Source organism: Macrobrachium rosenbergii, chromosome 21 (genome assembly GCF_040412425.1).
Source record: "Macrobrachium rosenbergii isolate ZJJX-2024 chromosome 21, ASM4041242v1, whole genome shotgun sequence".
Lineage (NCBI taxonomy): Eukaryota > Metazoa > Arthropoda > Malacostraca > Decapoda > Palaemonidae > Macrobrachium > Macrobrachium rosenbergii.
Window position 1 is genome coordinate 49,790,786 of NC_089761.1, and position 27,202 is coordinate 49,817,987.

The 27,202-nt window shown below is 39.8% G+C and overlaps 1 protein-coding gene across 5 annotated transcripts in view; it reads right to left on the bottom strand.

The window, feature by feature from the left end:
* Positions 1–13,204: 13,204 nt before the first annotated feature.
* Positions 13,205–27,202, bottom strand: part of LOC136850174 (uncharacterized) — a 50,866-nt gene continuing 36,868 nt past the window's right edge. For all 5 annotated transcript variants that reach the window (XM_067123805.1, XM_067123802.1, XM_067123803.1 and 2 more), the window contains one exon: positions 13,205–16,502. In XM_067123805.1, coding sequence (XP_066979906.1) covers positions 14,138–16,502 — 2,365 coding nt within the window. In that variant the 3' untranslated portion in view covers positions 13,205–14,137. The remainder of the gene's footprint in view (positions 16,503–27,202) is intronic.

The window sequence follows — 27,202 nt, forward strand, 5'->3', positions numbered from 1 at the left end:
TATATAAGGCAAGTGGATACGCGACTCAGCGAAGGGAGGTGGTAGAGTACCCCTCGCCTCTCCCGCCAGTAGTTCAGCTACCAAACAACCTTGTTGTGTAGAATAGCCTGCTCCAGCTTGTGCTGAAGGTAATTTCTATGTAAAGACCTCAGGTTCGTATGTTAGGAAAAATACAACTTACTGTACTTTCAAACTTGTCATTTTTGTTCCAAGTGTAACACACATAATGTGATTTTTTGGTTTGTCTCCTATGGCTGAAGTCCTGTTTTTTAGTAAGTTGGTAATTGCACTGTACAGTATGTAGATTGTTGATTGATGCTGTTAATAAAGTGCTGTACATCCTTTGGTGAAATACTTGGGGTTCCATACTTTGTCTTTACTAGATAGATGCAGAGATCATTCCGTTCACTAGCTCTGCCCAGGTGCTTGGCTTGACAGCCTAAATTTCATGAAATAAAAAATCCAGTTCATTGGTTAAAAAAACTGTGGAATTTGTCTGATGCTTCCCTTTAATTTGTTACTGTCACATCCATATACTTTATCTCTCTCAGAGTTTGAAGTAGCTGACACAAGTTTGTTTTTCAGTTGTGTTCAGGATTCAAGTTTTTAGCAGTAGTATTTTTTAGATTTGGTTGGAAATTATGCTCTGCTGAGTTCACTTTGCCAGTGTATCTCATGATAGTTGCTATGACTGGGGATGGTGTAATTTAAGCTACTTTTTTCGTAGAGTTTAACATCGCTGACAGATTTGGTTTGCCAGTGTAATTTTCATTTTTAAACATCTAACTGACCTGGTAGTTATATATATAGCTTAAGTCCCTGACGTGACGGGCAGAATTTCAAAACTCGCGGCAATCGCCGATGGGTAGTCAGGTGGTACCACTAGTGCGCCCTCTACCCAGGTAACTTGAACCATTCCAACTGTTCCTCAGATCTTCCCTGCCGCCATACCGGTTGCATCGTTAAGAATTTTGCTCGTTTGGCCTGTGTTTTTTTCACAGAGTTTTGGTGAAGTACACTTTGGCTTTGGCTTTCGCTTGTTTTTGGATTTTCTTTGGATTTTCTGGATTTGTTAGATATTGTTGATTTTGACCTTTGCTTGTTTTTGGATTTTTCTTTTGATTTTTTCACTTTCCAAGATGTCTGACTCTTTCGAGTGTGAGAATGTGTGTGAGGGGGTGTAAACCCGGCTTGCTAAAGCCTCATTGGATCCCCACTCAATTTGTGTAAAATGCAGAGGTAAAAATTGTGAGTTAAAGGATAGATGTGATGAATGTTTTGGTTTATCAGAAAGAGTGGATGGATTACTACCGATATGTTGTGAGAAAACTTGAAAGGGATAGGATCAGAAGAGCCAAGAGGAGTAGTAAATCTCACTCTTCTAGAGATAGTCAGGGAATTGAAGATTCTCCTCATATCAATCCTATTATTCATTCCCCAGTAGTGGTAGTCCCAGAACCCCCACTGATACTGATAAAGAACCAACCTTGAAGGACATGATGACGGCCATTCAAACCCTTGGACAAAAGGTAGAATCCCTTGCAGAGACAGAGAAAATTTATGGTCGAATGTCAGAGATCTGAAACATTCAAGTGTTAATGAGAAAAATAAAAGTGCAAGTGTTGTGGAGGGTGCGGTTGCTCGGTCCTGTCGTGCTCCTAGTCCTAGACCTCTTCCAAGCTCACCAACCCCTGTGAGAAGGAATGTCGACAGACGAAGGGAGGCGAGAGGCTTTAGCTACCGAGCAGTCGTCCCCTCGAGTGTACCTGTTGACGCTTCCCAGGACGCTCACCCTCGCCATAGGAAAGGCGAGGTTAAAGTGTTTTCATCCTCGTTCGGAGGACGCTGTTACTAGACGGGACTGGCGTCTTAAATCAGAATCGAGACCTTTCAAAGGAAACTTCCCGATGTTGGTGGGCGTCGTAGGGTTTGACAGTCTACTCCGGGATGTAGTCACTGGAGCAGTCCAGTTTTCCTTCCAACTCTTAGTTCGGACAATTGCTCTCCAGTGAAAAGCAGACGTATGTTGGACGCACGGGCGGCCTCTGCTTCTGCTGATGACGAAATAAGACCGTAGCGCCCCCAGAAACATCATTTCCAACGTCTCATTGATGAAAATGAATTAGTAGTTGATATTGTGTCTTCCCATGTCGATCCCCAGCAGCAGGTAGCTCCACAATCAGTCTAATTCAGGACATGCAACGGAAACTCTCTTCCTGATGCAAGTCTTTCAGCCTGCAGAAAAGACGGATGCAGACTTTTGTCCACCGATGGCTGTTGGCCGCCCTGAGGAAACTTTTGACGATGTCGCACAGGTGGCCAGTTCTCAAGTGACTTAAAGGATCGGCAGCGGACAGCGAACGTGGGAAAAATGTTGGTCCTATTCAAAAGCCTCAATCATTTTACGTCAACCTGAGGAAGCTTTTGACAGATGTCGCACAGGCGGCCAGTTCTCAAGTGACCTCAAGGTTTGGCGGGACAGTGAACGCCAGAAAGTCTGCCAGGACGCCCAAGAAGTTGAACAACAAGGCGCCAAGCGTCATTTGGCTGGACGAAAAGATGTTGATCTTCAGGAAGACAGGGAGTCAGGACGCCAGGCGCCAGGACATCAGGCGTCAGAGTTGGACGCCAGGACGCCAAGTGTCATGAAACTGGACGCCAAGAAGTTAATTTCAGGACAAGACTCTGGGCGCCACTGGTCAACAGGACGTCGGCGTCAAGAGGTTGGACGCCAGGGACGCCAGGCGTCAAGACTGAATATCAAGAGGCTAGTCATTTAGAGGTGAACGCCAAGACGCCAGGCGTCAAGAGGAGGACGCCAGGGACGCCACTTTCATGATACTTTTAAAGAAGACAAGACATCAGGCGTCACGAGACTGGACACCAGGACGCCAGGGCGTCAAGGTGATACTTTGAAAGACTGAGTCGCTTCTTTGGTTTTTGGTCAATCAGAAGAAAGATTGATGATATCGATCTTCCTCAGTCACTAGACAATCCGATGGAACAAGTTTCGGAAGAAGAAGATAGTAAAGGCCATCAACTTTCATCAGACTTAAAAAAACTTATGAAACTTTTTGCGGAAGTTTTCCTGAAAACTTTATTCCAGCGGCTCCTCGTCCCCACCTTCAGAATTTACTCTTGGGAAGGCGCCTTCAGGAGTCAGCTTTTTATGAAGATGGTTTTGTCCGCTCATCCAAAGAGCTTTAAAATGATGAATGAATGGATGCTTTCAAAGAAAGAACAAGGAAAGACAGCCTTTGCTTTTCCTCCAGCCAAACTAGCTTCAAGATCTAGCGTTTGGTATCAAACGGGAGAATCGTTCGGCCTTGGAATACCTGCCTCTTCCCAGGGAGACTTCTCGAATCTTGTTGATTCATCTCGCCGAGTGGCCATGGGGAAGTCAAAGGTTTTGTTGGTCAACATCAGAGTTGGACCACCTCCTCAAAGGAATTTTTAGGGCCTTTGAGGTCTTTAACTTTCTGGACTGGACCCTGGGAGCGTTAGGAAGAAAGATGGGATTATTCAAGAATGCAGACACAGAAGAATTTGTACACATAATGGCTTGCATGGATAAGGCTCTCAGAGAGATGGTGCCAACGAAGCTGGCGGCGCTTTTTCTGCAGGAATCTTAAAGAAAAGGGCCCATCTTTGCTCTTTCCTAGCTAATGGGGTCACATCCAGTCAAAAATCAGAACTAATTTATGCCCTTTTTCCTCTCACCTCTTCCTCAAGACTTGGTTAAAAGATTTCACATCCTTAGCTCACAAAAACCACACAAGATCTTATATCGAAACAGCAAAAAAGTAATACCAACGACTTTCATGACTAAAAGAATAAGGCTGAGGCTTCTTGTCAGGGATCTCAGCCCTTTCGTGGTCGCCCTCAGGTAGAGGTTCCAAGATCTGCGGGGAGAAGATCAGCAAGAAAAGTGCCTCAGACAGGGAAGAACAGAGTCTGACGTGGGAGTCCCCTTCAGGCAGCGGTAGGTGCCAGGCTGAACAATTTCTGGCAGGTGTGGGAAGAAAGAGGAGCGGATCCTTGGTCCATTCAACTGACTCAAGGATGGTTACAAAATCCCTTTCCTAAGAAAGCCCCCGTCTGGCAGACAAACCAATAGATCTGTCTCCCAGATACAGAAGAAAAGTCCAAGGCACAGGCGATTCAACAGCAAGTTTCTCTTCTGTTGCAAAAGAAAGCCATAGAGAAAATTCAAAATCTGGATTCCCCAGGATTTTACAACCGCTTTTTCCTGGTTCCCAAGAGCTCGGGGGGTTGGAGACCAGTGTTGGACGTGAGTGCCCTCAACGTTTTTATACAAAAGACAAAGTTTCACCATGGAAACAACAAAATCAGTGTTAGCAGCAGTCAGACAACACGACTGGATGGTTTCATTGGACCTTCAGGATGCATATCTCCACATCCCTATCCACCCGGGCTCCAAGAAATACCTGAGATTCGTCTTCGAGGAACAGTATTCCAGTTTCGAGCTCTTTGTTTCGGCCTAAGCACCGCGCCCCAAATATTCACCAGACTGATGTCAATGTAGCGGGAATGCTGCACACGAGAGGCATCAGGGCCTCTCTGTATCTGGACGACTGGCTTCTCAGAGCTCCTTCCTTCAATCGCTGTCTGGAGGATCTTCAAACGACAATCTGTTTATCAGAAGAACTAGGACTTCTGGTAAACAGGCAAAAATCACATCTGACCCCATCTCAAGAGATCCTGTATCTAGGGATGAGGATTCAGTCTCGGGATTTTCGGGTTTTTCCGTCACCATCAAGGATGGAACAGACCTTAGTAAAATTAAAGGACTTTCTGGGGAAAAGATGTGCTCGGTAAGGAATGGATGAGTCTGCTAGGGACCCTTTCCTCTCTAGAACAGTTTGTTTCCTTAGGAAGACTAAACCTTCGCCCACTCCAATTCCATCTCAATCGGTATTGGGCAAGGAAAAGGCTGGAGAGAAAGAGTGTATCCCCATTTCAGTCCCGATGAAACAATGCCTTCAGTGGTGGAACGACCCAGTCAAGCTTCAGGAGGGCCTTTCATTAAAACAGAAGAACCCAGACCTAGTGTTGTTCTCCGGCGCGTCGGACTCAGGATGGGGAGCAACATTGGGAAAGTTGGAAGTATCAGGATTCTGGACCAGAGAGCAAGAGTCTCCACATAAATCAAAAGGAACTGACTGCAATATTTTTAGCCCTCAAAAAGTTACAACACTCAGTCCAAGACAAAGTGGTTCAGGTCAACTCCGACAACACAACAGCGTTGGCCTACATCAGCAAACAAGGGGAACCCACTCCAGGTCACTCTAACGGGACAACAGGCAACTTCTTATCTGGGCCAAGGAAAAATGTGACATTGTTAACACGTTTCATTCAGGGGAAAAATGTGAGAGCAGACAGTCTGAGCAGGAAAGGTCAAGTCCTGGCAACAGAATGGATCTTCACCAGGATGTCTGCAGAGAATTGTGGGCGGATTTGGGGTCGTCCATGCATAGACCTCTTTTGCCACAGCTCAAACGAAAAGGATGGAAACTTACTGCTCTCCTGTGCCAGATCCAGAGGCTGCTTACATAGACGCGTTTCTTTTGGATTGGTCCAAACCTGGACGTTTACGCTTTCCCCCTTCAAGATCATAAACAGAGTCATTCAGAAGTTCGTGTCCCACGAGGGTACCAGGATGACTCTAGTGGTCCCCTACTGGCCAACAAGAGAATGGTTCACAGAGGTACTGGAATGGATGGTGGACACGCCGAGAGAACTGCCGCTAAGGCCAGATCTACTCAAACAACCCCACTTGGAAAGGTATCACCAAAACCTCCAAGGTCTACAGCATAACTGCCTTCAGACTATCGAAAAACTCGCAAGAGCTAGAGGGTTTTCGAAGGAGGCAGCTAGAGCGATCGCAAGAGCAAGGAGGTCATCTACCATCAAGGTATACCAATCCAAGTGGGATATTTTTAGAGGTTGGTGTAAAACAACTCCTGTGTCCTCTACCAGTACCTCTGTGACCCAGATAGCAGACTTTTCTTCATCTTACCTTAAGAGGAACGTAAATTTTCAGTCTCAACTATTAAGGGATACAGAAGCATGTTGGCAGCGGTCTTCAGACACAGAAACTTGGACCTTTGTCTGCCAATAAGGATCTCCAAGACCTTCTCAGATCATTCGAGACATCCAAGAGAAAAGTCAAGATCTCACCAGCGTGGAACCTAGATGTGGTCCTAAAGTTCCTCATGTGATAGGTTCGAACCTTTACAAAGAGATTTCCTTAAAAGATCTCACAATGAAGACTCTTTTTTAGTTTGTTTAGCTACAGCTAAAAGAGTCAGTGAAATTCATGCCTTCAATAAAACCGTATAGGTTTTAGACAAGGCAAAGCTATCTGCTCTCTACAACTGGGGTTTTTAGCAAAGAATGAACGTCCATCTCAACCATGGCCCAAAGCTTCGAGATTATGAATCTGGCAGAGATCGCAGGTGAGGAGTTAGAGAGAGTCCTCTGTCCAGTAAGAGCTCTAAAATATTACCTGCAAAGGACAAAAGATTTACGAGGCAGGTCAGAGGGCTTTGGTGTTCAGTTAAAAAAGCCCTCTGTACCAATGTCAAAGAATGCGTTATCCTTTTTATTAGACAGTTGATGAAAAGATGCTCATTCAGAATGCAAGGGAATCAGACTTAATATTCTAAAGGTTAAAACCCATGAGGTCAGAGCAGTTAGCAACCTCTGTAGCTTTTAAACAAAATAGGTCCCTACAAAGTATCATGGACTCTACCTTCTGGAGAAGCAAGTCAGTGTTTGCCTCACACTACCTTGAAACAAGTTCAGACTGTTTATGAAGACTGTTATACACTGGGACCATTTATAGCAGCTAACTCAGTAGTGGGAGAAGGGACTACCCCTGCAATCCCATAAATCAATGCCCCTTTTGATTTTTGCCTTGGAATAGTTGTAATTTTATGGTTGTTTGTGGAGATTGGACGCAATCTTCCGCAATCATTGATTTTAGTCATTTACTTCAGTTTGTTCCTTGGTAGCGCCGGAACAAGGGTATTAAAAGGTTGTCTGTCACATAGAGGTTGGTATACACGGTTGACAGCCCCTAGAGGTTTTCAGCCCCCTGGGTGGATCGCTGGATCTCTTAAGGAATGCAGACATAATGAGGGGAGTTCATTGAAGTCAGCTTCCTTAAACCAGGTAAGAACCTTTAGTTGGTTTTTAAGTTTTTAGCAAAATTCCAAAGATGTTGGCTGTCTCTGACCCTCCACCAAAGGTGTCAATCAGCTATATTTATAACTACCAGGTAAGTCAGATGTTTAAAAATGTTATTTTCATAATAAAATAAATTTTTGAACATACTTACCTGGTAGTTATATATGATTAAATTCCCACCCTCCTCCCCTCTAGAGACTAGGGGCATGGAAGATCTGAGGAATATGTAGAATGGTTCCAGTTACCTGGGTAGAGGGGCGCACTAGGTGGACCACCTGACTACCCATCGGCGATTGCCGCGAGTTTTGAAATTCTGCCGTCACGTCAGGGACTTAAGCTATATATATAACTACCAGGTAAGTATGTTCAAAAATTTATTTTATTATGAAAATAACATTTTTTTGCAGTGAGGCACTATGGAGTGACATTTAGATATTTTACTTCCCAAGTTTGTCTGTGATTGGCTTGTTCTGTCACAGTTCTCAGTCACATGTGCATACATCATGCACATCACCTGAAACTTGGTCTCAGTCACATACCCAATCAACCTACATATAACCACATTATCACCCTCATGACACCAAGACTCCTGCTTGTATTTTACCTTGTACTGGTGATCTCTTGGTGACTGTCAACTAAATACAGTATGGCCATTCCCTGTTAACCAAAGATTCACCAATGACCTAACTGTGGTGCTTAAGCTCAAGAGCACAAGGTCATCTTCCACTAAGTCAGTAGACACAGCATGGTTTTCAAGTTACCCCGGGCATTTGATGCATTAACTATAACCATGCCTCTCAAGATATACCGTAAACACTAATGGACTAATTATAGCAATTAAGCTCTGGCTAGCTCTCAGTAATTGTTAGTAGACTCAGCATGGTTTTCACAACCACCAAGCTGGTTATTGTGCTACAACAGCCATGCCTGCTGAGACAAAAGCCACTAATGGACTAAATGCAGTGCTCTCTCTTGAGAGCTTCTAAGATTATCCTAAACACCACAGTTCTCACACATAAATCTTGTCGACCAGCAGGCTAAATACGGCTGTGCTGAGTTTTATTGGCATGATTTGGTAGGGAGAAATACCACAGGATATCCATGAGCAAAGTAACAAAAAAGAACACAATCAATCTCTGCCTGCCCCTTTTCTTGTTAAGTGAACTATCTGTTTGGGTACAAAGAGCAGACATACAATTCCACCTCTGCAAGGTCATGAGTTCAGCAAAAAAACAGACCATGTCCTTGAGGATATCCCAGATGCCCTCTTCTCTGGCATTGCACTTGGTTGGATGCACAGGACAAAAGGTTTGCATACGTTCTTACCACCACCCGCCTATGCCTGAAAAGCCATCGACTTGCTGAACACTCCACTGGGAGACACTAGATCAAACTGAAGTGTCCACTGACAGTGCCACAACTAGACACCAAAAGGAATCCTAAGAAGGACAACCTGGATAGAGATATATGGTTAGCCACTGGCCAACCAACATCTGGGGTGCCCTCCCCAACACTGAGGGCACAACCGTGGTGTATCTGTTGAAGGAGGCTGGTAATGTGCTGAAGGTCTCTAGTCAAAACACTGCACATGCAGGCCAGCACTGTGCAATAGTGCCCTTACAGCTGTTATGTGCCTACATCATACATCACTTTAAATTTGGGAAGGCAGCCATGAACTGCACCCTTGGATGCAGCTGAAGAAAAAAATGAGCAAGGCAGCCAGACAAGAAAATTATAATTTCCACCACAGCCCAAATGGACACCTATTCCTGTGGCAGGAAGTTCCTGGTGGACACAGGTGCCTTCAAGTCTATACTACGTGTCAAAAATAGACTGCTGTTGCCCATTATTAACCAAGCAGTGGCCAGCGGCAGCCCCAAAGCATAATACATACACTGCCACCTCACCCTCCACCTAATGGAGAAAAAATACTGGTAGGATATTATCTTTCTTTTTTTAAATCTTCAGCTGAAAACCTTTAAGGAGAGAGTCGAGAGACTAAACTTAGGAGGGCTCCAAAGGGAAATCAGCCAGCAGAAAAGTTATAGGAATAGGTTGTAAATAAATATGAAATAGAAAATAGAACCAATATACCTGAAATCAGGGGACTTAAGCAGAAAGCAGGACTGAATTTGTTCCTTGCTTAAACATCAGAGATCAGAAGATTCTACAACTGTGCTAGGTAAACTATTCCACATTTTAGTAGTAGCCAAGATAATTAAAACTCCTAGCAAACAGAATTGAATATAGAATTTAGGCCAAAGGCCAAGCACTGGGACCTATGAGGTCATTCAGCGCTGAAATGGAAATTGACAGTAAAAGGTTTGAAAAGTATAACAGGAGGAAAACTTTACAGTGGCACTATGAATCAATTTTTAGGAGGGGCTGGAAAGTAAGATGGAAGAGAATATGAAAGGAGGTACAGTAAAAGGAACAAAAGGGGTTGCAGCTAGGGACCGAAGGCACATAGCAAAGAACCTTAAGTAATGCCTGCAGTGCATTGCATGAGGTGCATTGACGGCGCTACCCCCCTATGGGGTCCTATCAAACTAAGTACTATTATTAATCCTGATACGCATCCTGCCCATGTTGCAAGCAAAAACAGCCAGGTAAAGAAGAGTGCATATGATTTTTGTTTTTCAAGTACATTTTATGCAATAAACTTAATGAACTCAGTTTACATCTTACCACAAGTCAGTGTTAAGAGTTGAGCAAAATAAACTTTTGTAATGTGTTCTATGTTGAGGCATACCTTTTTCCATTACAGTTTTGCCCTATATAATGAGACTTATTCTACTCACTGAGAACATTCAGGATTCAAACTTGGGTTGAGCTTCATGATCACTGGACTATGAATATAAGTATAAATCAAAATAAGACTCAGGAAGCAAATATATTTTGGCAAATACAACATAATTACTGGTGAATGTGGAAAAGTTGGGGCCAAGATAATTACATATAGTGGTTGGAATAAATATATGATTATAAATAGCAGTTAGCTTGCTGGTTGTGTGATTTGAAAACTCCAACCGATTTAGCCCCATTCTTTTGCGTCTCAAGTCAGGTGGGAAAATCCATAGATTCCAGGGATCCACCCACCAAACATTTTGTGAACATAAATCTAGCTTTCATACCACAATCACAGTAATTTTAGCTCAATCTCGTATTTTAACAGATTCGACTTCTTGCTTTCACTGATTATAAATTAACCTGTTTGTTACATCCTCAAATGAAAAATGTGCAGGTAAAGAACACAACATATATGTATATCAATGTTTACTAAAGTATAAAAGAATATAAGTTTTATATAGAATGTATCATATGTAATGGTACAAAGATTCTATTATTGCTAAGCTATACATGCTTTATACTGACCCTCACAATGTATTAGCACACTTGTAGATCTGAGTGTACGAAGTACATTCATAATGCACTGTCCTACAGAATTTGGCTATTGTTTACACTGTTGTACTTTTTAATTCTTTCCCTCATGCAAAGTACTCTCACAAACACAAAGGCACTCAAACACACCAGCTGCTACACTAACAAAATAGAGCATTCAGTGTCACAAGAAAAACTGAGAACATTCTACCCAGTATCAATCATTTCAGAGTACGGTAACACAATTCATTACAAAATTATAGTTTAGTATATTTTTTGATACATGGTTTCTTCTCTGGAGAAACAACTTAGGCTTCTGTAAATATCCCTACATACAAATTATATAAAGTATTTATAAAAAAAAAATTCCAATTCACTTGCATCATTACAAAATGTACTTCAGCTTTTTAATGAAGGCACTTTAAAATAATTCAAAGGGTTTGGCACCTAATAAGGCACTTCTTGATCTTTGTACAATTTATTTAAGCTGCAAAAACCAACATTTTAAAATTTCAGTTCAACACACAAACACAACCAGGACCAAAATATCCCTTGGGAAGACATCAAGAGGAGTAGGAGGAGGGCCTAAAAGGATACAAGATTTTTATTAAAGAAAAATTGTACATACAGTACATGTGCAAATAACTATCAAAATTCAATTTCGTGGCTAGTCTTTGAAACCTATCATTAAATTATTTAAAACTGACAAGTTAAACAAGTAATCGCAAGTGTTTTCTTTATGTAGGCTAACACAGTAACTAAGTATCCTTTCAGTGTACTCTTCAGAAAATATATTGAAAATAAAATACAGTATCTAAAGTAAATTACAAAAATAAATCGATGAACAAGTGGCTGAAACCACAAAAACAAGTACAGCTGACATATATAACAAATTTCACAATATAAAAAATGCTCAACTTTCTTTCACTGTAAGGTAGAAGATTACACTTAGGCATTAAACTTCCAAATCTTATGAATATTGATGCCATAAATTACACTTGGTGAACTCAAAAGCTCAAGGAACACCACAAAAATTATGCAACATACTAAATCAACCATTAGGCTAATACAAATAACTAGATTACTATCCACAGGTACATCTTTCTCCTGTTTGTAAAACATACACATGCTTTCAATAAAATTGCTGCACTGCTCTTTGGTGTGCTAAGGTTATATAAAGTGAACTTTCCTATACAGGCACTGTTTACGACGGTTCTACTTTTCGACGCTTTTCAAATATATTCATCAGAAATTATTTTGGCTTACATGACCATGTTATGATCACGCCAACCGACGGAAGAAATATGGCCCTAAAACGGCAGAATAATCATAATTTGAAGGTTTTTGATGTAAAACTAATAATAATGCAGTTTACATCGTTTCACCGCACCCAGAGCATTAGTAAGGTTTTCTTATGATTTTTTGACAATTTTCGACGATTTTCCGGCTACGACGATTTTCGGTTCGACGGTTACAAGAACGGACCCCTCACAAAACCGGGACCGCCTGTACTGTTTTTCTACTTTTATTTCAGTTGGTAACATGACCATATTACATGTTAATCCAGCATATTAGAGTGATGAATTAACTATGACAGCATATGCTTTGTGTTGAAGTTTTCATATTTTGATGTCTCCAATAAGTATGCAATAAAGAATAGATTTATAGCTAACAAAAAATGACTTACAAAGCAAGCAGTCTCATTAATGAAGGGACTTTTTCTTTTTGCAGCAATGCAGTATAAAAAACTAAATTTTTGGTATTACACAACAGTACATTCTCATTTACCCAAACATCATCATTGGCATTTTCACAATGTACTGTGTTATGTGATAATAGTTTATGCAACATAAAAGATATAGACATCACAACCTAAGTTACTAAAGAAAAATAAACCAGCATACTGTTTGTCTGTGCACTACTCCATTGATGATTATAATGCAACTTGAGCTTATCTTCAACTTGTATTTATACAGATGTGAGAACTTTACATACTATAAAATTTTCATAAAAGCCTATGATAATTCATGATCACTGTTCACTATACAGTTATTAAGTGTCAAGCTGTACAGCCAACATCTCTAAATTAATCTTTTTATAAAGATATGCTCCAAGATTTTGATTGCATAATCTCCCTGTAAAGAACTGCTGCAATACAGTATTACTGTATATATCACAAGATAAGAATACCCATTATAACTCAAAACCATATAAATTATACCATAATTCCATGCTTCAGCTCACTGAGTACAGCATTACAGTTTTCTTCTGCAAAAACTACAATATATTATTATACCATTTGGACAATAAAAAGTCCCCAACTTGAATGCAGTAAATAAAAGCAATATCCATATACCACTGCTTTTAGTGCTTTTATCCTTATATCTCACATATGATCAGTCATGATTTTATTTGGACTTGAATAAGAAAATAGGTTAGTCTTCGACATTACAAAAGACTTTTGCCAACCTCCCTTACAATCTATTATCACAAGAATAGTACTGAAGATCACATTGACATTAAGAAGGAAATATTTACTTACATGTACATACACACATGAATGTACTGAATACAAGATAGATCTTGAGTCGAGTATATAAATGCAGTATAAAAATATACTTTTCATGTTTTTGCCTTATTATATTAGAAAGCTATGAATAACACGAATCCATTATAAAGGTACACTAAAACCTCCATTTCCTTCAGGGGAAACTAAAGAAAAATCTTTACTAAAATCTCATCAAAACTAACATTTGCCAGACTAGTCCTACAGCTAATAAAAATCACTCACTATAAACACACCATCCTAATGCTCATACATAAATCCTTATATACTTCAAAAATGCCCAACATTCATACATGTGGTAACAAAAAGTATTGTGAGATGATGTCATGCTATATTCAGCATCAAGCTTGAAGGTTCATAATACAAATAATATTTTCTGTTGATTAACTGTTTACAAAGAATACCTACTAGGTAATGTAGAGAGACAAAGGAGCTGCAATGTGAAGATATGACTGAAGCATTAACCTGAACCTTGGTAAATATTTGCAATTAAATGCAGAAAATACTCTGGATCCCAACAATTCCATTTCTACTCAAGAGTACCCACATTATAAAGTATGTAAAAATAAAAAAAAAAAGCTTATTAAACTAAGCCAGCTTTGTTAATATAACAATCATTTCTCAAATAATCATTGTATAATCTACCAAAATGAGCATGGTTGGTAGTATGAATTCAAAATTATTCTTACTGTAGAGTAATACCATGTATTTAGTATTTCTGCTTCACTTACCATACACTTCCCAAACATCAGTATTCCAAAGGACACAAAATTGATGATCAATACATTTTAAAGTTAATGTCATGGCATTGGCAAATACAAATCAGTAAGTATTTTAACTAAGTAATCACACCTTAATTACAAGCAAGTGCCTTAACTTAAACTGTGGCAGAGGGACCAGATATAATGGACAGATGATGTAAGGCATTGCTAGGACGTATCAGTCAATGGCAATAAATTTATTGATGAGGAATCTCAACTAACTGTTAGAAATGCCTGAAGCTACTTGAAGTGGTATCTCATCTTGTATTAAATGGTCCACATAAGGTACATTCGAGTTTAAACCCGGCTCCAGTTTCACGTCTGAACTAGAAAATGTAACAGTACCATCCTTCTGCACAATGCCATTTACTGTTACATTCATATGATGGTCACTATCAAGGTTGTCAATAATTTCTACATTTTCCAATAACAGTTCCTCTTTCACTGTAACAAATGGATCTTCATCAGTATACAAGATACCATTATCTAAATCTGCCTTGTGGTCATCATTAAGATTATTCTTCATCACTGTAGATGTGTCGTTCATACATTCTGTTATGAAATTCCCTGCAGATGGTTGACCCTGCCAAGTCAAAACTGCCTTCTGACTGGTTTCACCTGCTGACACCCTGGATGAAGTATTCCTTGGAAGATGTGTTACTGAGGTTACTATATCTGAACTTGATAAAATTACTGGTGTTTGATGAGTCTGCATTGCATTTAGTGACACTGAGCTGGGAGAAACTGATGTGTAAACAACACTGGATGGTGGTTCCACTACACTGGAAGTGCCTCCTACAGATGTTGCTATTACGGCGGGTAAACTGGCTGACTTGTTAAGAGAAGTTCCTGATGTAACTATTATTGGAGATGAATGTACAGCACTAGTCACAGGTACAACAGATACTATTGGTAAAGTTGATTTCATATGCAGAGATGCATCTCTCTCTTCACATTTCACTTTTACTAAACTTCCATTTTGCACAATGTGATTTTTCACCACAACATTATTCACAACCTGTTTATTGATGATTATCTTATTATCACTTGGACTTATACCTATATTTCTGCGAGTTAAAGTTTTGATTGGTTTATAAATTACCTTAGGTGAAACAACTGAAGGCTTTACAGACTGAGCAGTCACACATTCCCTTGTAATTTTGGGCTCTGATTTGGCAGGTTTCACTGTGGTTCTGTTTTTTGATGACAATGGCAGAGAATCATTAGAAGGCTTTGACTTGCAACCAGTTGACTGAACAGTTATCTGCTGACTGGGTTTGCTAACAGAGCCATTACTTTGATGAAATACCTTAGCCAACCTACCATCCTGACCTTGAACAATGAAATATACACCAGGACTCTGAGAATCAACTTGATTTGTGGTTATTGTTGCACCACTTGATGACAGAACACTATTACTATTATCTGTGGAGGTATACCCAGGACGGCCATAACATTTCACAGGTTTCTTGACAGTAAAGAAGTCAGGTTTTACTCCAGCACTGCTTGTATGTGTTTCCACTAGAGGAGACAATACTACATCTTTTCCTCCACTGTCCACACCAGCACATATTGTAATAACTTCTTCAGGATTTATATTATCTCCCAAATAATCAGCAGAATTATCAGTCAGAACAGTTGTTGCTGGTACTGGTCCCTTATTAGTGTGATCAGTTTCCAAAACAGTTTGCTTCTCACAGTACACAACACTTTCTGAGGGCGAGTTAGTGGCTCTCTCTAAACTCTTTAAGTCAATATTTACAGTATTCCACGAAGACTTAACATTAACTTTCGGCACAGAATTATTCTGAGACGTTGGATGGAAGACATATGTACGAACATCCTCCACTACATTCTCTACAGCACCAGGTACATCTTTAAACTCAACATCTTTCTCTTTAATGTCAACTGGTTTGCTCACACCATTGGGATCAACATAAATTCCAAGGTTAGGCATAACATTAAATTTTGTCACAGCATTATTTTGTGATGTTGAGTGGAAGACATAGGTGCGAACATCCTCAACTGTATTCTCAACTGCACCCTTCACTTCTTCATTAAACTCAACTTCTTCCTCTGTTATCTGAGCAGTTTTGCTCACATTATTAGGATCAACATAAATTCCAAGATTAGGCATCAGTTCATTCTTGCTCACACTCACTTTTGGCCTCAACAAGAAGCCTGTTTTGCCATTAGGCATCGCTTGCACTCCCATACTTTCGAAAATAGTTCCATTCAGCTGCGTCAGAGGGAGGGATTCGAATTTCCCCCGTCCAACTTTCTTGGTAAGATCTAAAGGTGACTGATCCTCTCCATCATCATCGTCTTCCTCTTCAAACTCAAATTCATCTTCGTGATCTCCTTCTTCAAAATCAGTCCAAATCTGCTCTTCTTCCATCTGGGCAGCAGTCTCAGGGCTAATGATCTGCAAAGGCTGGCGAGGACGGCGAGGTTTCCTTCCTTGAGTCTTCTTCATACGATCTGCTTCTTCTTGTGACAGAATGATAATGGCACCCTGAGTTGTTAACAGCTTCCCATGGCGTGTCCGCAAATGTCTTTTATATGTGTTGCGGGTCTTAAACCTAAAATACATAACACCACATTATGGCAATTGTAATAATAGTTATCAGTGAAGAGGTTAATGATTATCATCTTGTTTATAACAATACCTTACAAAAACCTGACTTGTAAAATAAGAGAAAAGTATGTACAACTCCAGACATGAATGAACTTCATCCATAAACAAGACAGCTACTGGAGATTTTGACAGACATCAATTAAGAGATCAGAAGGCAAAATAACAAACTGCCAATAAAAATTTACCAAAGGAGTTATGTGCAGCTAAGGAGGCACGCTTAGTTAACTTTTAGGCTGCCTTATTCTGTTTATAAAAAACCAAAGGTTTCTAAACTCCTCTTCCCCCAAATAATACAAAACATTAATTATTTTGAATAATTTGTATTTTTCTAAGGTATACAAACCAGAGTATCAGCGCAAGGGAGAAACCAATCGAAACTTCGTAACAAGGCACAAACAGGTGGAGATAGAAGGCGAGTGGGGGACTATCCCACACTCACAGACTGTTGCACTCACTTTCCTTTTGGCTGCTGAGACTGAGTGGGGCAGTTGAGATGGGACTAAAGATTAAAGACTCTAGGTTGTATATCTAGTAAATAGTAAATTGTTATTACTGTTTATTATTTGTTCGTAGAGGAATACAAACCTCTCCTATTATAGTACACTGGCTTCTTAGGTGGGAGGTCAGTTCCCATAGACTAACTGAAGTTGAAAACCACCACATAATTGCCAGGATACTTGTTGCCTTGCAAGCAAGGGAGGTCATGATTCCTGGTCAATTATTTTGTCAGTGACAAAATAACTGACCTGAGTAGTAGGGTCTTGGGACTGAGTGGCCTTCCTAAGGCAAGAGAAGGTTAGGCTACTCAAGAAAAGAACCATGAAGTCTCCCACAGGAAACTTTGTCAGTTGGCAAGTGCATCTTAATACTTGCTTTAAAAAGTGAAGCAGCAAGAAGTCCGAATCAGTACTTCAGAGCTGTATCAAACAGAAATGAATGCAAAGGTTTGCACAAGTGATACAAAATACCTCATGGCATCATGAGACCTAGGACTACCTACCAAGGTCAAGAAGGATGTTCCTGCTGGAACAGGAACTGCACCATTACCACCCTAATCTCATTAACAAAAGAGGCCATCTAAATGGCACCCTCTGCTGTTGTGTGTTAGTAAGCTCTGGTACTTTACCTGCTGCTTGGGGACAAGGTTGTTCACTTAATGATCACAACCCTCCATTTGTGACAAAGTAAGAAATCCATTGAGATCTGAAGGAGTTGTGCCCTTAAAGGCACTGTAACTTTGTAACTTACGGTTACAGTGATAAGTTAAAAAAGCCCAAGCTGAACATAAGGCAGAAAGTATGTAATACCCCTTGAAAACTGCTGCCAGTCAGAAACAGTACTGTGAACTGGTAGAAAATTCTGCTTCATGTAAAGTTGAGGTACTCTCAAAAGTACTTGTCCGTCAGTTTTCATGAAGTAAGAAGTCCCCTTTCTATGACAGGTACTTGAGCCATGCCCATCAAAAAGAGTAGTAAAAATGAGTCTGTAACACAAACGTGGAAAGGAAAAGAGGTCGAACTCTGTCTAACAGGAACTCAACCATTAGACTAGGGAACTAACAGGAACTCAACCATTAGACTAGGGAACCAGAGTTTTACACCTTCTTTTGACACTTTTTCCAAAACCCCCTTTGCCCCTATTGACAAGACAGATATGTGCAAACCTGGAGAAAAACTGAATTTGTTTGGTACATAATGGAGGGAAGGACAGAGCCCTATAGCAAAAGCCTCCAGCTGTTCCAAAGAACTACTACTGAAAATGTGGGTCTCCTCCCTGCAACTGCCACTACAGGCAAAGAGATATTACCCCCCCATCACTGCAGTGGAGGAGGGGAACAGCCACATTTTGTTACACCCCATCCTTTTCCTCTACTCTACAGCTGGCACTGCCAGAGGGAGAGGGTAAAAAGAGTTAATCGTATTTTACTTGAGGGAACAGGATGGGCTCTATGCGTGTCCAACACTGAACAATTCCTGAGGGAGAGGCAACTTGAAAGTGAATCTTGTTTAGAGAAAAGTTGAGAGAAAGACTTCTCTTTCTCAAGGAGAACCAAGTTTGCCCAGTTGAATGGTGCTTAGGAGTACAAATCCTACCCTATGACTCAAATCACCTCCTCCAAAGGTTTCGCCTCCAGTAAATATGCCTCCTCTAGTGTAAAATTAGTGAGGAAAAAGTTTGCATAATCTGCTGGAGACAAAGGCACTTCCTGACCCGTAAATCAGGGCATTAGCCTTCTACATACACCATGTGCTAACTGTGAATGTAGCAATGCACCCAAAAAAGTGCCTCTGGAGTATACCCGAGGTTCAGCTCTGAAAAAGAGACCAAGGGCCAAAACAAAGCCATGATTGCCTCCCTAGGATATTTTGCTAACTACAAGAGAAATAAACCAGGTAATTGCCACTCCAGCATGGTCTGCAAGAAAAACTGGAACACCCAATCCAATCTAGTCCTTGGAAGCCATCTTCGCTCCTCCCTCAGCCTCAGGAGACTGCCAGAACTCTGCTCTCTAGTACATTTCCAAACCCATATCAAACCAGATAGGTTTCTCGTCAGTAAGTGTACAAGCTGCGGCGGAGTCACTGTCAGAACCCCGGTCTGACTTAAACACTGCTGTCCTTTTGTCTCGCAATTCTGTGAAAACTGAAAAACGGGAGGAACAAGCCCTGGCACCGCTTCAACTCGCCATCCCACTGCACACATGAGAGGTGGAAGAGTTCAAAGAACTCAAACAACTCAAGTATGGAATCAATGCAGGTTTACCCTACAATCCTTCCAAAGAAGGCTGGAAAGAACATTCCATGCTGCCAGCAGAATACCTTTCCATAGACCAGGTATCCAACTAATGAACGGGCCACATGCACCCTATATTAAACAGGTTGTGCAAACCCTTCTCTTTGTGACTCTGATGAGTCATGGCAAGAAGATTAAATCTGCTCACCAACCTTCACCGAGTGGAATTCTTAATCCCTTCTCTGTGCAACTCGTAGGAGCTTCGATGAGAAGAGGCGTTCTGCTCATCTTTCCACCAAAATCATCTGGCCATGGATGGATAAGAGAGAGACACCATTGCTAGTGGTAAACCCCATTTGCAGACTGGGTACACAACTAGTGAACAGACTGCACAAACCCCTTAATAACTGGGTCGTACAAACCCTTCTCTGTGTGACTGAAGAGTCATGGTGATAGAGGGATGACTCATGCACCAGGCACATGAGCCAAACAACCCTTACTTGTTGAGAGCCCGAGAGTTCACTGAGAGACAAGACAGGAGCAGACCTAGAGTCTAAATGGGCTGGCACCATGATGCTGATCCTACCTGGGGAAAGCCAGTGAGACTTCTCTTTTCCTGATGCCCACTTGTGCAGGAAATAAGAATATGGGCAATGTGGAGGTAGACAACTAAGTAACAGAGGAAGAAGAGTGCTTATGGCTCTCCTACCCTTCCCTCACCTGTCCTTAATTCCCTTGCACTGTAGGGCTGGTCAAGTAAAACATGGAAGAATAAGTCACACTCATCAGAAGAATCTCTCCCAGAAGGGCTACTGCAACCAAAAACCCTTTTCCAATGCAGCATTCATTAAAGCCAAGACCACCAGTAACTATCGCAGATCATAAGACTTCCTCCTCTGCTAAATTAAATTAGGATGGCCTTGACAGAAGGCCTACCTAATCCTTGTTAGACCAAACTTGTGCAAGACCTTCCATATGACTAAGCCTTATGAACACCTGAAAGTCAATATTTTTAGTATACAGTAATACGTTGATCTTACGCGCTTCGAGTTGCGCAAATTCACAGACATGCAAACTTTTCATTTGAACTTAACTAACTGGCATACTCAATTTTTTCACAGAAGCAACATTTCCTCCATAAATCCTGTAGAAGTGGTTATGTTTAATTTTTGAAGTAATTTAAAATTAAGTTTTCATGCTTTTGTGTCTAAAACTACTATGAAAAATTTGTATTAATTTTTATTTTTGTATATAAATACTGTATGGTACTAGCATACTTCATGTTAAAATACAGTACAATCAATCAGAATCACAAAACAGCTATCAATGTAAACATCTCTCTCTCTCTCTCTCTCTCTCTTTTGGTAATTTAATATTTGGTTTGACGTACAAGTTGTATTTTTGTTTTCTCTCTCTCTCTCTCTCTCTCTCACTCACTGATATAAGAGAGATTTTTTATGCATATGTAACATGTATATTTGTTTTGTATACTGTAGTTTTATAGATAAATGTAATTTACTGTTATTAATTATTTCGTATTTTCCATACTATAATTAAAACTTTTGGACTTCTATAGTAATAAATTTTAAAAGAGTAAAATATATTCCCCAGTCTTTTCTCCAATCCTTCGGAGCGAGGGGGTCGGGTGTCACCAAACTGTCAATTATCTTGACATACTGACCGTGAAGGGTAGAAAATGTTGCCCACTGTTTGTCTCTCTCTTCTCTCTCTCATAAATCATGAATATCCATCTTTTGATATCTAATGTAAGAATAACTTCTCTCCCTCTCTCTCCAAAGTTATTCTTGTTATCACTGTCTCTGTGATAATTCGTGAATAATTAAACTCTCTTGATATTTAATGTAAGGACAACTCCCCAATCTCTCTCTCAATATTTAATGTAAGGACAACTCCCCAATCTCTCTCTCTCTGTACAGTACTGTAATGAAATATGAATTACATTACAGTATTAAGCTAACTTTTAAATGAAACTGAAGTGCTTTGGGACCATGATTTCATCATAATTAGGGTTTAAACTCTAGAAATAAGCATATACTGTATGTATTAGCATTTTTAGTGACCATACCAAACTTACGCGAATCCTCACCTTACACAAGGGGGTTCTGTAACCTGACCTTGTGTAAGTTCGAGGTATTACTGTATAAGTCAGAGAATGGCACAGCTGCTGATGAACCCTCATTACAAGCTGCTGTTACCAGCAAATCTCAGAGAACTTTTAGCAAACAGTCTGTAACAGGAAATCATATTTACTAGAGAAGTAAAATTACCATGTTGTGGTAACGATGGGTGGAAGTTTTTAATCCATATAACTCAGTAAGCCACAGTATAAATGTAATTAAACAAAAGAGACTGGCAATGCGAGAATATTCATCCAAAATCCAAGAAAAGAAAAGTCAGTGCAACAGTCAGTGAGCAAGGGATACTCCCCCACGCACCCGATCCCCACCTGTTTAAAAACCTTGTAACAAAGTTGCTACTAGCTTCCAGCATATGCTGAGATTTGATTAAAGCAAAGTAAACCCCCCGTATTCGCAGGATTTGTGTACCCCCACAAATAGCTAAAATCTGCAAATACTGTACATAAAACCCTCTAAAAACACTTGGAACTGCCTATTTTGATAGTTCAAACAAAAAAAAACTACAAATGCTTATACCAGAGTATTTTAGTTTTATTACAAAAAGTGCATTTAGTCATGAAAAATATATGAAAATTAAGTTATTAGTGAATATTTCTCAGTGAAAAATACTGCGAATGGGCAAATTTTCTAAGAATAATGTATATATATGTTCCATAGAGAAATCCATGAATACGTGAGTGCAAATCGTGAAAACGTGAATATGGGGGGTTTGCTGTAGTTTGTATTACCATAGGAAAATATCCATTTTAATCTCTTACCAAATCTAAAAACTAGATGTCTTAAAGATACTCGGCCACATGAACATACTTAATAAAAAAATAAAAACTATAAGTAGGGACCAGAGAGAGAGAAAGTAAGCTGAAAACAACACTGTATCTGCATGTATTTATACAATAACTAACACATATTTAGAAAGAATAAATCAGCACAAAATGGAAGAGGTAAGCTAGTCAACTTTATTCTAGTAAATTATGCCATTAGTGCACCTCACCTGGTACAATGTAGGCGTTACTTAAGGTTCTTTGCAGCATCCCTTCGGCCCCTAGCTGCAACCCCTTTCGTTCCTTTTATTGCGAGGTTTTCTTCCTGTTACACCTTTCAAACCTTTTTACTGTCAATTTTTTTTTCAGCACTGAATGAACTACAGTCATACCTCGAAATTACGCGAGGTTAGGTTCCGGAGCCCCTCGTGCAAGGTGAATTTTCGCGTAAGTTTGGCATGGTCTTTAAAAATGGTAATAAATGTTTATTTCCAGAGTTTAAGTACCAAATCTGACCCTAATCATGCTCCCAAATTATTAAGCTAACTTTTAAATGAACTAAAGTTAGTGTAATTTTATTTAAAATTTAGCTTATTACCCCTAAAAAAGGAATACAGTAAATGGTTGACATAAAAATTGAATACTGCACAGTTTCATAATAGCGCATTTACAGTAGGTGCGTACGTATACTAATGTTACCCCTAATTCATGGGATGCCGTTTTCTTTGTCACTTAGAGTAAAAGTCGTTTTCTTTGCGTCACTAGGCAAAACGTGTCAGTCAACAAAAGTACAATTCCATAAAATATTGAAAACATGTACATAATGTTCGTAGAAGGTAGTACAGTACAGGTAAAATTCAATCAGTTTAAAATTATATACTATACAGGTAATGACGTACAGAGAATAATAAGTTGTAAACGTATCTTTGAGCGCTAACTACAAGAGAGAGAGAGAGAGAGAGAGAGAGAGAGAGAGAGAGAGAGAGAGAGAGAGAGAGAGAGAGAGAGAGAGAGAGAGAGAGAGATACTGTAATAAAGTAACTGTACTGCTTTTGTATCGTATTTATGTGCAAATATATAAATACAAATTTTCCATTCTGATTTTACACCTAAAAACACGAAAACTTAAAAATTATACACACTTTCTACAGGGGTATCATCTTTGAAAAATGCAGGGTATCACATCTTGTAAAAGTACACCAACTGAACGTGCTGTAATTACATGCACATACAGATTGCACCAGCACTTTTCTCAAAGGTGAACAGAGTAATTTTCAAAGAATGACACTTATACAACTCTTAGTTACATCTCTGATATTACATTAAAGAATTCATTTTATCAAATGAGCACGGCTGAACAACCTCATCTCAAGGTCATGTAAAGTCCTTGTGACAAAGACTATGCAAATGGACATAATACTTGTATGATATTTATGTACAGAAATATAAATATAAATTTTCCATATCGATTTTACAGTTAAAAGCATGAAAACTTATAAATGTACTTCAAACATTAAACAAGCATTTTCTGCAGGGGTATCATCTTTGAAAAGTGCAGTAATTTTGCAAATGGGTATCACATCTTGTAAAAGTACACTAAGTGAATGTGCTGAAATTACCTTTGCATCATATTTATGCATGTACAAAAATAAAAATAATACATTTTCGATACATATTGTACACATGAAAGCATGAAATGCATTTTTCATAGAGATTTTACACATGAAAGCATGAAATGCATTTTTCATAGAGATTTTGCACATTAAAACATCAAATGCATTTTTCATACAGATTTTATACATAGAAGCATGAAATGCATTTTTCATACAGATTTTACACATAAAAAGAATGAAATGCATTTTTCATACAGATTTTACACATAAAAGCATGAAAACTTGTAAATTACTTAAAAATTAAACACCCACTTCTGCAGGGTTTCTTGAGAAGTGTGTCTGTGAAAAAATCGCGTATGCCCATAAGTTAGGTTCCAGTGAAAAGTTCGTGTGTGTGTGAATTCGGGCAACTCGAATCGTGTAAGATCGAAGTATTACTGTAATAGGTCCTAGTGTTTGGCCTCTGGCCTACATCTGATATATTCCAACTGATATTTACCAAGCAGCAGGAGTTTGCTTCTACATGCTTCATCTTCCAAGACAGTAACGACAGATAACCACCATCCTCTGAAGGGGGATCTTAAAGAAAATAACCAGAAAAAGCCCAACTGCTTATAGCAAACAGTGGTGTCATGGACAGATGCACCAACATGAGGAGGGCAGCCTACAGCCTCAGCATCATGCCAATCCTTTAAATAATTCCTCCAATGGATACCACAAGGAAAGAAAGAAAACTAAAGCCTCTTCATTTCACTATGAAAAGATTTCAATCTGCTTCACAATCTACAGAGTGGGTGAAGCCTAACAGCTAGAATAAACATTCATATGACAGAACCCCCCCTTCAATTTCATTACCATAAAAACCCACACCTCCCTCCAGCACTGCAGCCTCAGTAAGCTTCAGCCAATGAGGTGCTGCAACATCAACTTCTGCTAAACACCATCCAACCCTTAGCATAAAACACAAGGTTAACTGTTGAGAACAGATGTTACTGAAACACATATCAAACAAGAAATCCACAGAGGATCCAAGGGCCTTACAAGAGGAGCTTCCTTCAGGAAATTCCTGGAATGGGTTTGTGGCATTTTTGCCCTTCAACACTCTCCTAGCCATCCAAAGAATGTTGGCCAGAAGAGAAAGACTTGATGGAAAGGAACTCTGACCTTGACCTCCTTAGCAAAATCAATCTCAACAATCCTTAAGGACATCATGCTGAGGATGAAAGGCCAAGAAACTACAAGGTAAGTTTAATTCTACAGGATACAGAACAATAATGCTACCCCAAAAAATCTTTAATCGAAAGTGATTGGTCAGGGTGTTCCAGCCACCTTCCCATCAACCTGATCTGTTGGTTTCTGGTGAAATTTGGGAGTTTGAGCAATTTCGACAAGATTCTTATTAGAACCAGATCTCAGTACAATAAGGGACTTATCAAAACTGATACATCAATTCAGCCAGTCTTCCCTAAGATCAACAGTCAAATCCCCAAGCTGGACCTTGGCTTTGGTCTTGAAGAGTTTAACCAGACATCCTCTAGAGCCATTCAGCCAAGCCTTTCTCAGGGACCTAACAATAAAAACTGCATTCATAGTGTCTTAGCCTCATTGGAAAGGGTGAGCCCTGTCAGACATCATTACCCACACAGAGAACTGCTATGTGATCAGCTAATTTTTTAGGCATGGGGAAGACTCAATAGGCAAGCCAGAGTTAAAAGGACATGCTCCTCCTCTTCTATGCTGTTTCTGAGCACAGAAGAGAACAAGGCCCTAACTCAACAAACACAGTGTCCCTGACTTTAATTAAAGTCAAGGTACATAAAGTTTGAATAATCTCTACATCTGTGGTCTTCATCCATAATACTGAATTAGCAAGCAACCTCAGGCCGGTTATGCTGACATGCAGCTCCATGTTCTCATAGTTCTCCCTCAGAAATACCACTCAAATCATCACATTTTTTTTATTTGCTTTTCAGGTTCCATGTCTTGCTTGTTTGCCTATACTGATGGAACTGAGTTCACACAAACTAAACAATAAAGAATAAAAAGCACCAAACAATTCTGCATCAAACTGTTAAAATAAAGTTCAATTATTTTTTTTAAATTCCTCATAAAACTCTAGAAATGAAGCTCAAAGGAATGTTGAAGAATTAATACAGAAAAAGTGCATGGAACTGCAAATCTTAAACTAAATAACCAACCTCAATCACCATTCATAACAAAAATGATATTTTTATGATAAAATAAAGTTTTGTACATACTTATTTGTGGCAGATATATACTTAGCTATAGTCTTGACGGGCCCGACAGAATTTCAAAACCTTCATTTTGAACATGGTAGGTCAGAGTGATCAACCATACCCGCCAGCTGGGTGGCGGGAATAGGAAACCATTCCTGTTTTCTAATCAGATTTTCTCTTCCACCTGTCTCCTGGGGAGGCTACCGGGACCATCATCAGAATATATCTGTTGAGACGGAAGGTATGTACAAAACTTTATTTTATCATAAAAATATCATTTTTGTACATGGGAAGAAAGGGGTCAGATATATACTTAGCTGAATGGCACCCTTTGGCAGGAGGCAAGAGACAGAAAATAACTAAAAACGGGAAACAACATATGTTGTAGGATAAACAAAAACCATGGTTCTACTGATTGGGCAGAAGACTTCATGGATACTGTCTATGAGTCTGCTTGCCTCAGGAGCTTCATTCTTGAGGATGTGACCTGTGACTGACAGCCCTTCTGGATCGTGCCAATGGGGATGACCCACTAACATGGCCGGAGCCTATAGCGGATCGTGTCAAGGGGCTGACCCACTTACATGACCGAGCCTACACCTGAATTTTAGATTCAATGGGGGCTATCCCTCTTACATGACAGAGGAAGGTGTCCATACAAAATACAAGGAACATGACAACCAATCCCGACCACCTGACCAATCCTAACCTTGTTAGTGATAAGAATTGAAAGGGGAAGCATAATTCCATCACCCTCTTTCAACCAACCATAAAAAACACACACCACCAAGCCTTAAAAACAACTAAATTAACTAAACTAAATAGGATTGGATTCAGCTCCTGTCCCAGCAGATAATCCATGGCAGATATGACGCTCCCAGAGAGAAGCACTTATCATACATTACTCTAATATCTCGTAAGTAATGAGATGCGAACGTTGAATTACACCTCCAATAGGTTGCCTCTATAATAGACTGGAGAGACAACGTCTTGTGAAAAGCCAAGGATGTAGCAATGGCTCTCACTTCGTGTGCTTTCACTCTAAGGAGCTTAAAGTGCTCATCTTCACACGAGATATGATTACTTCCTTGATGACGTCCTTAATAAAAAAAGGAAAGCGATTCTTTGAGATCGTCGTGAA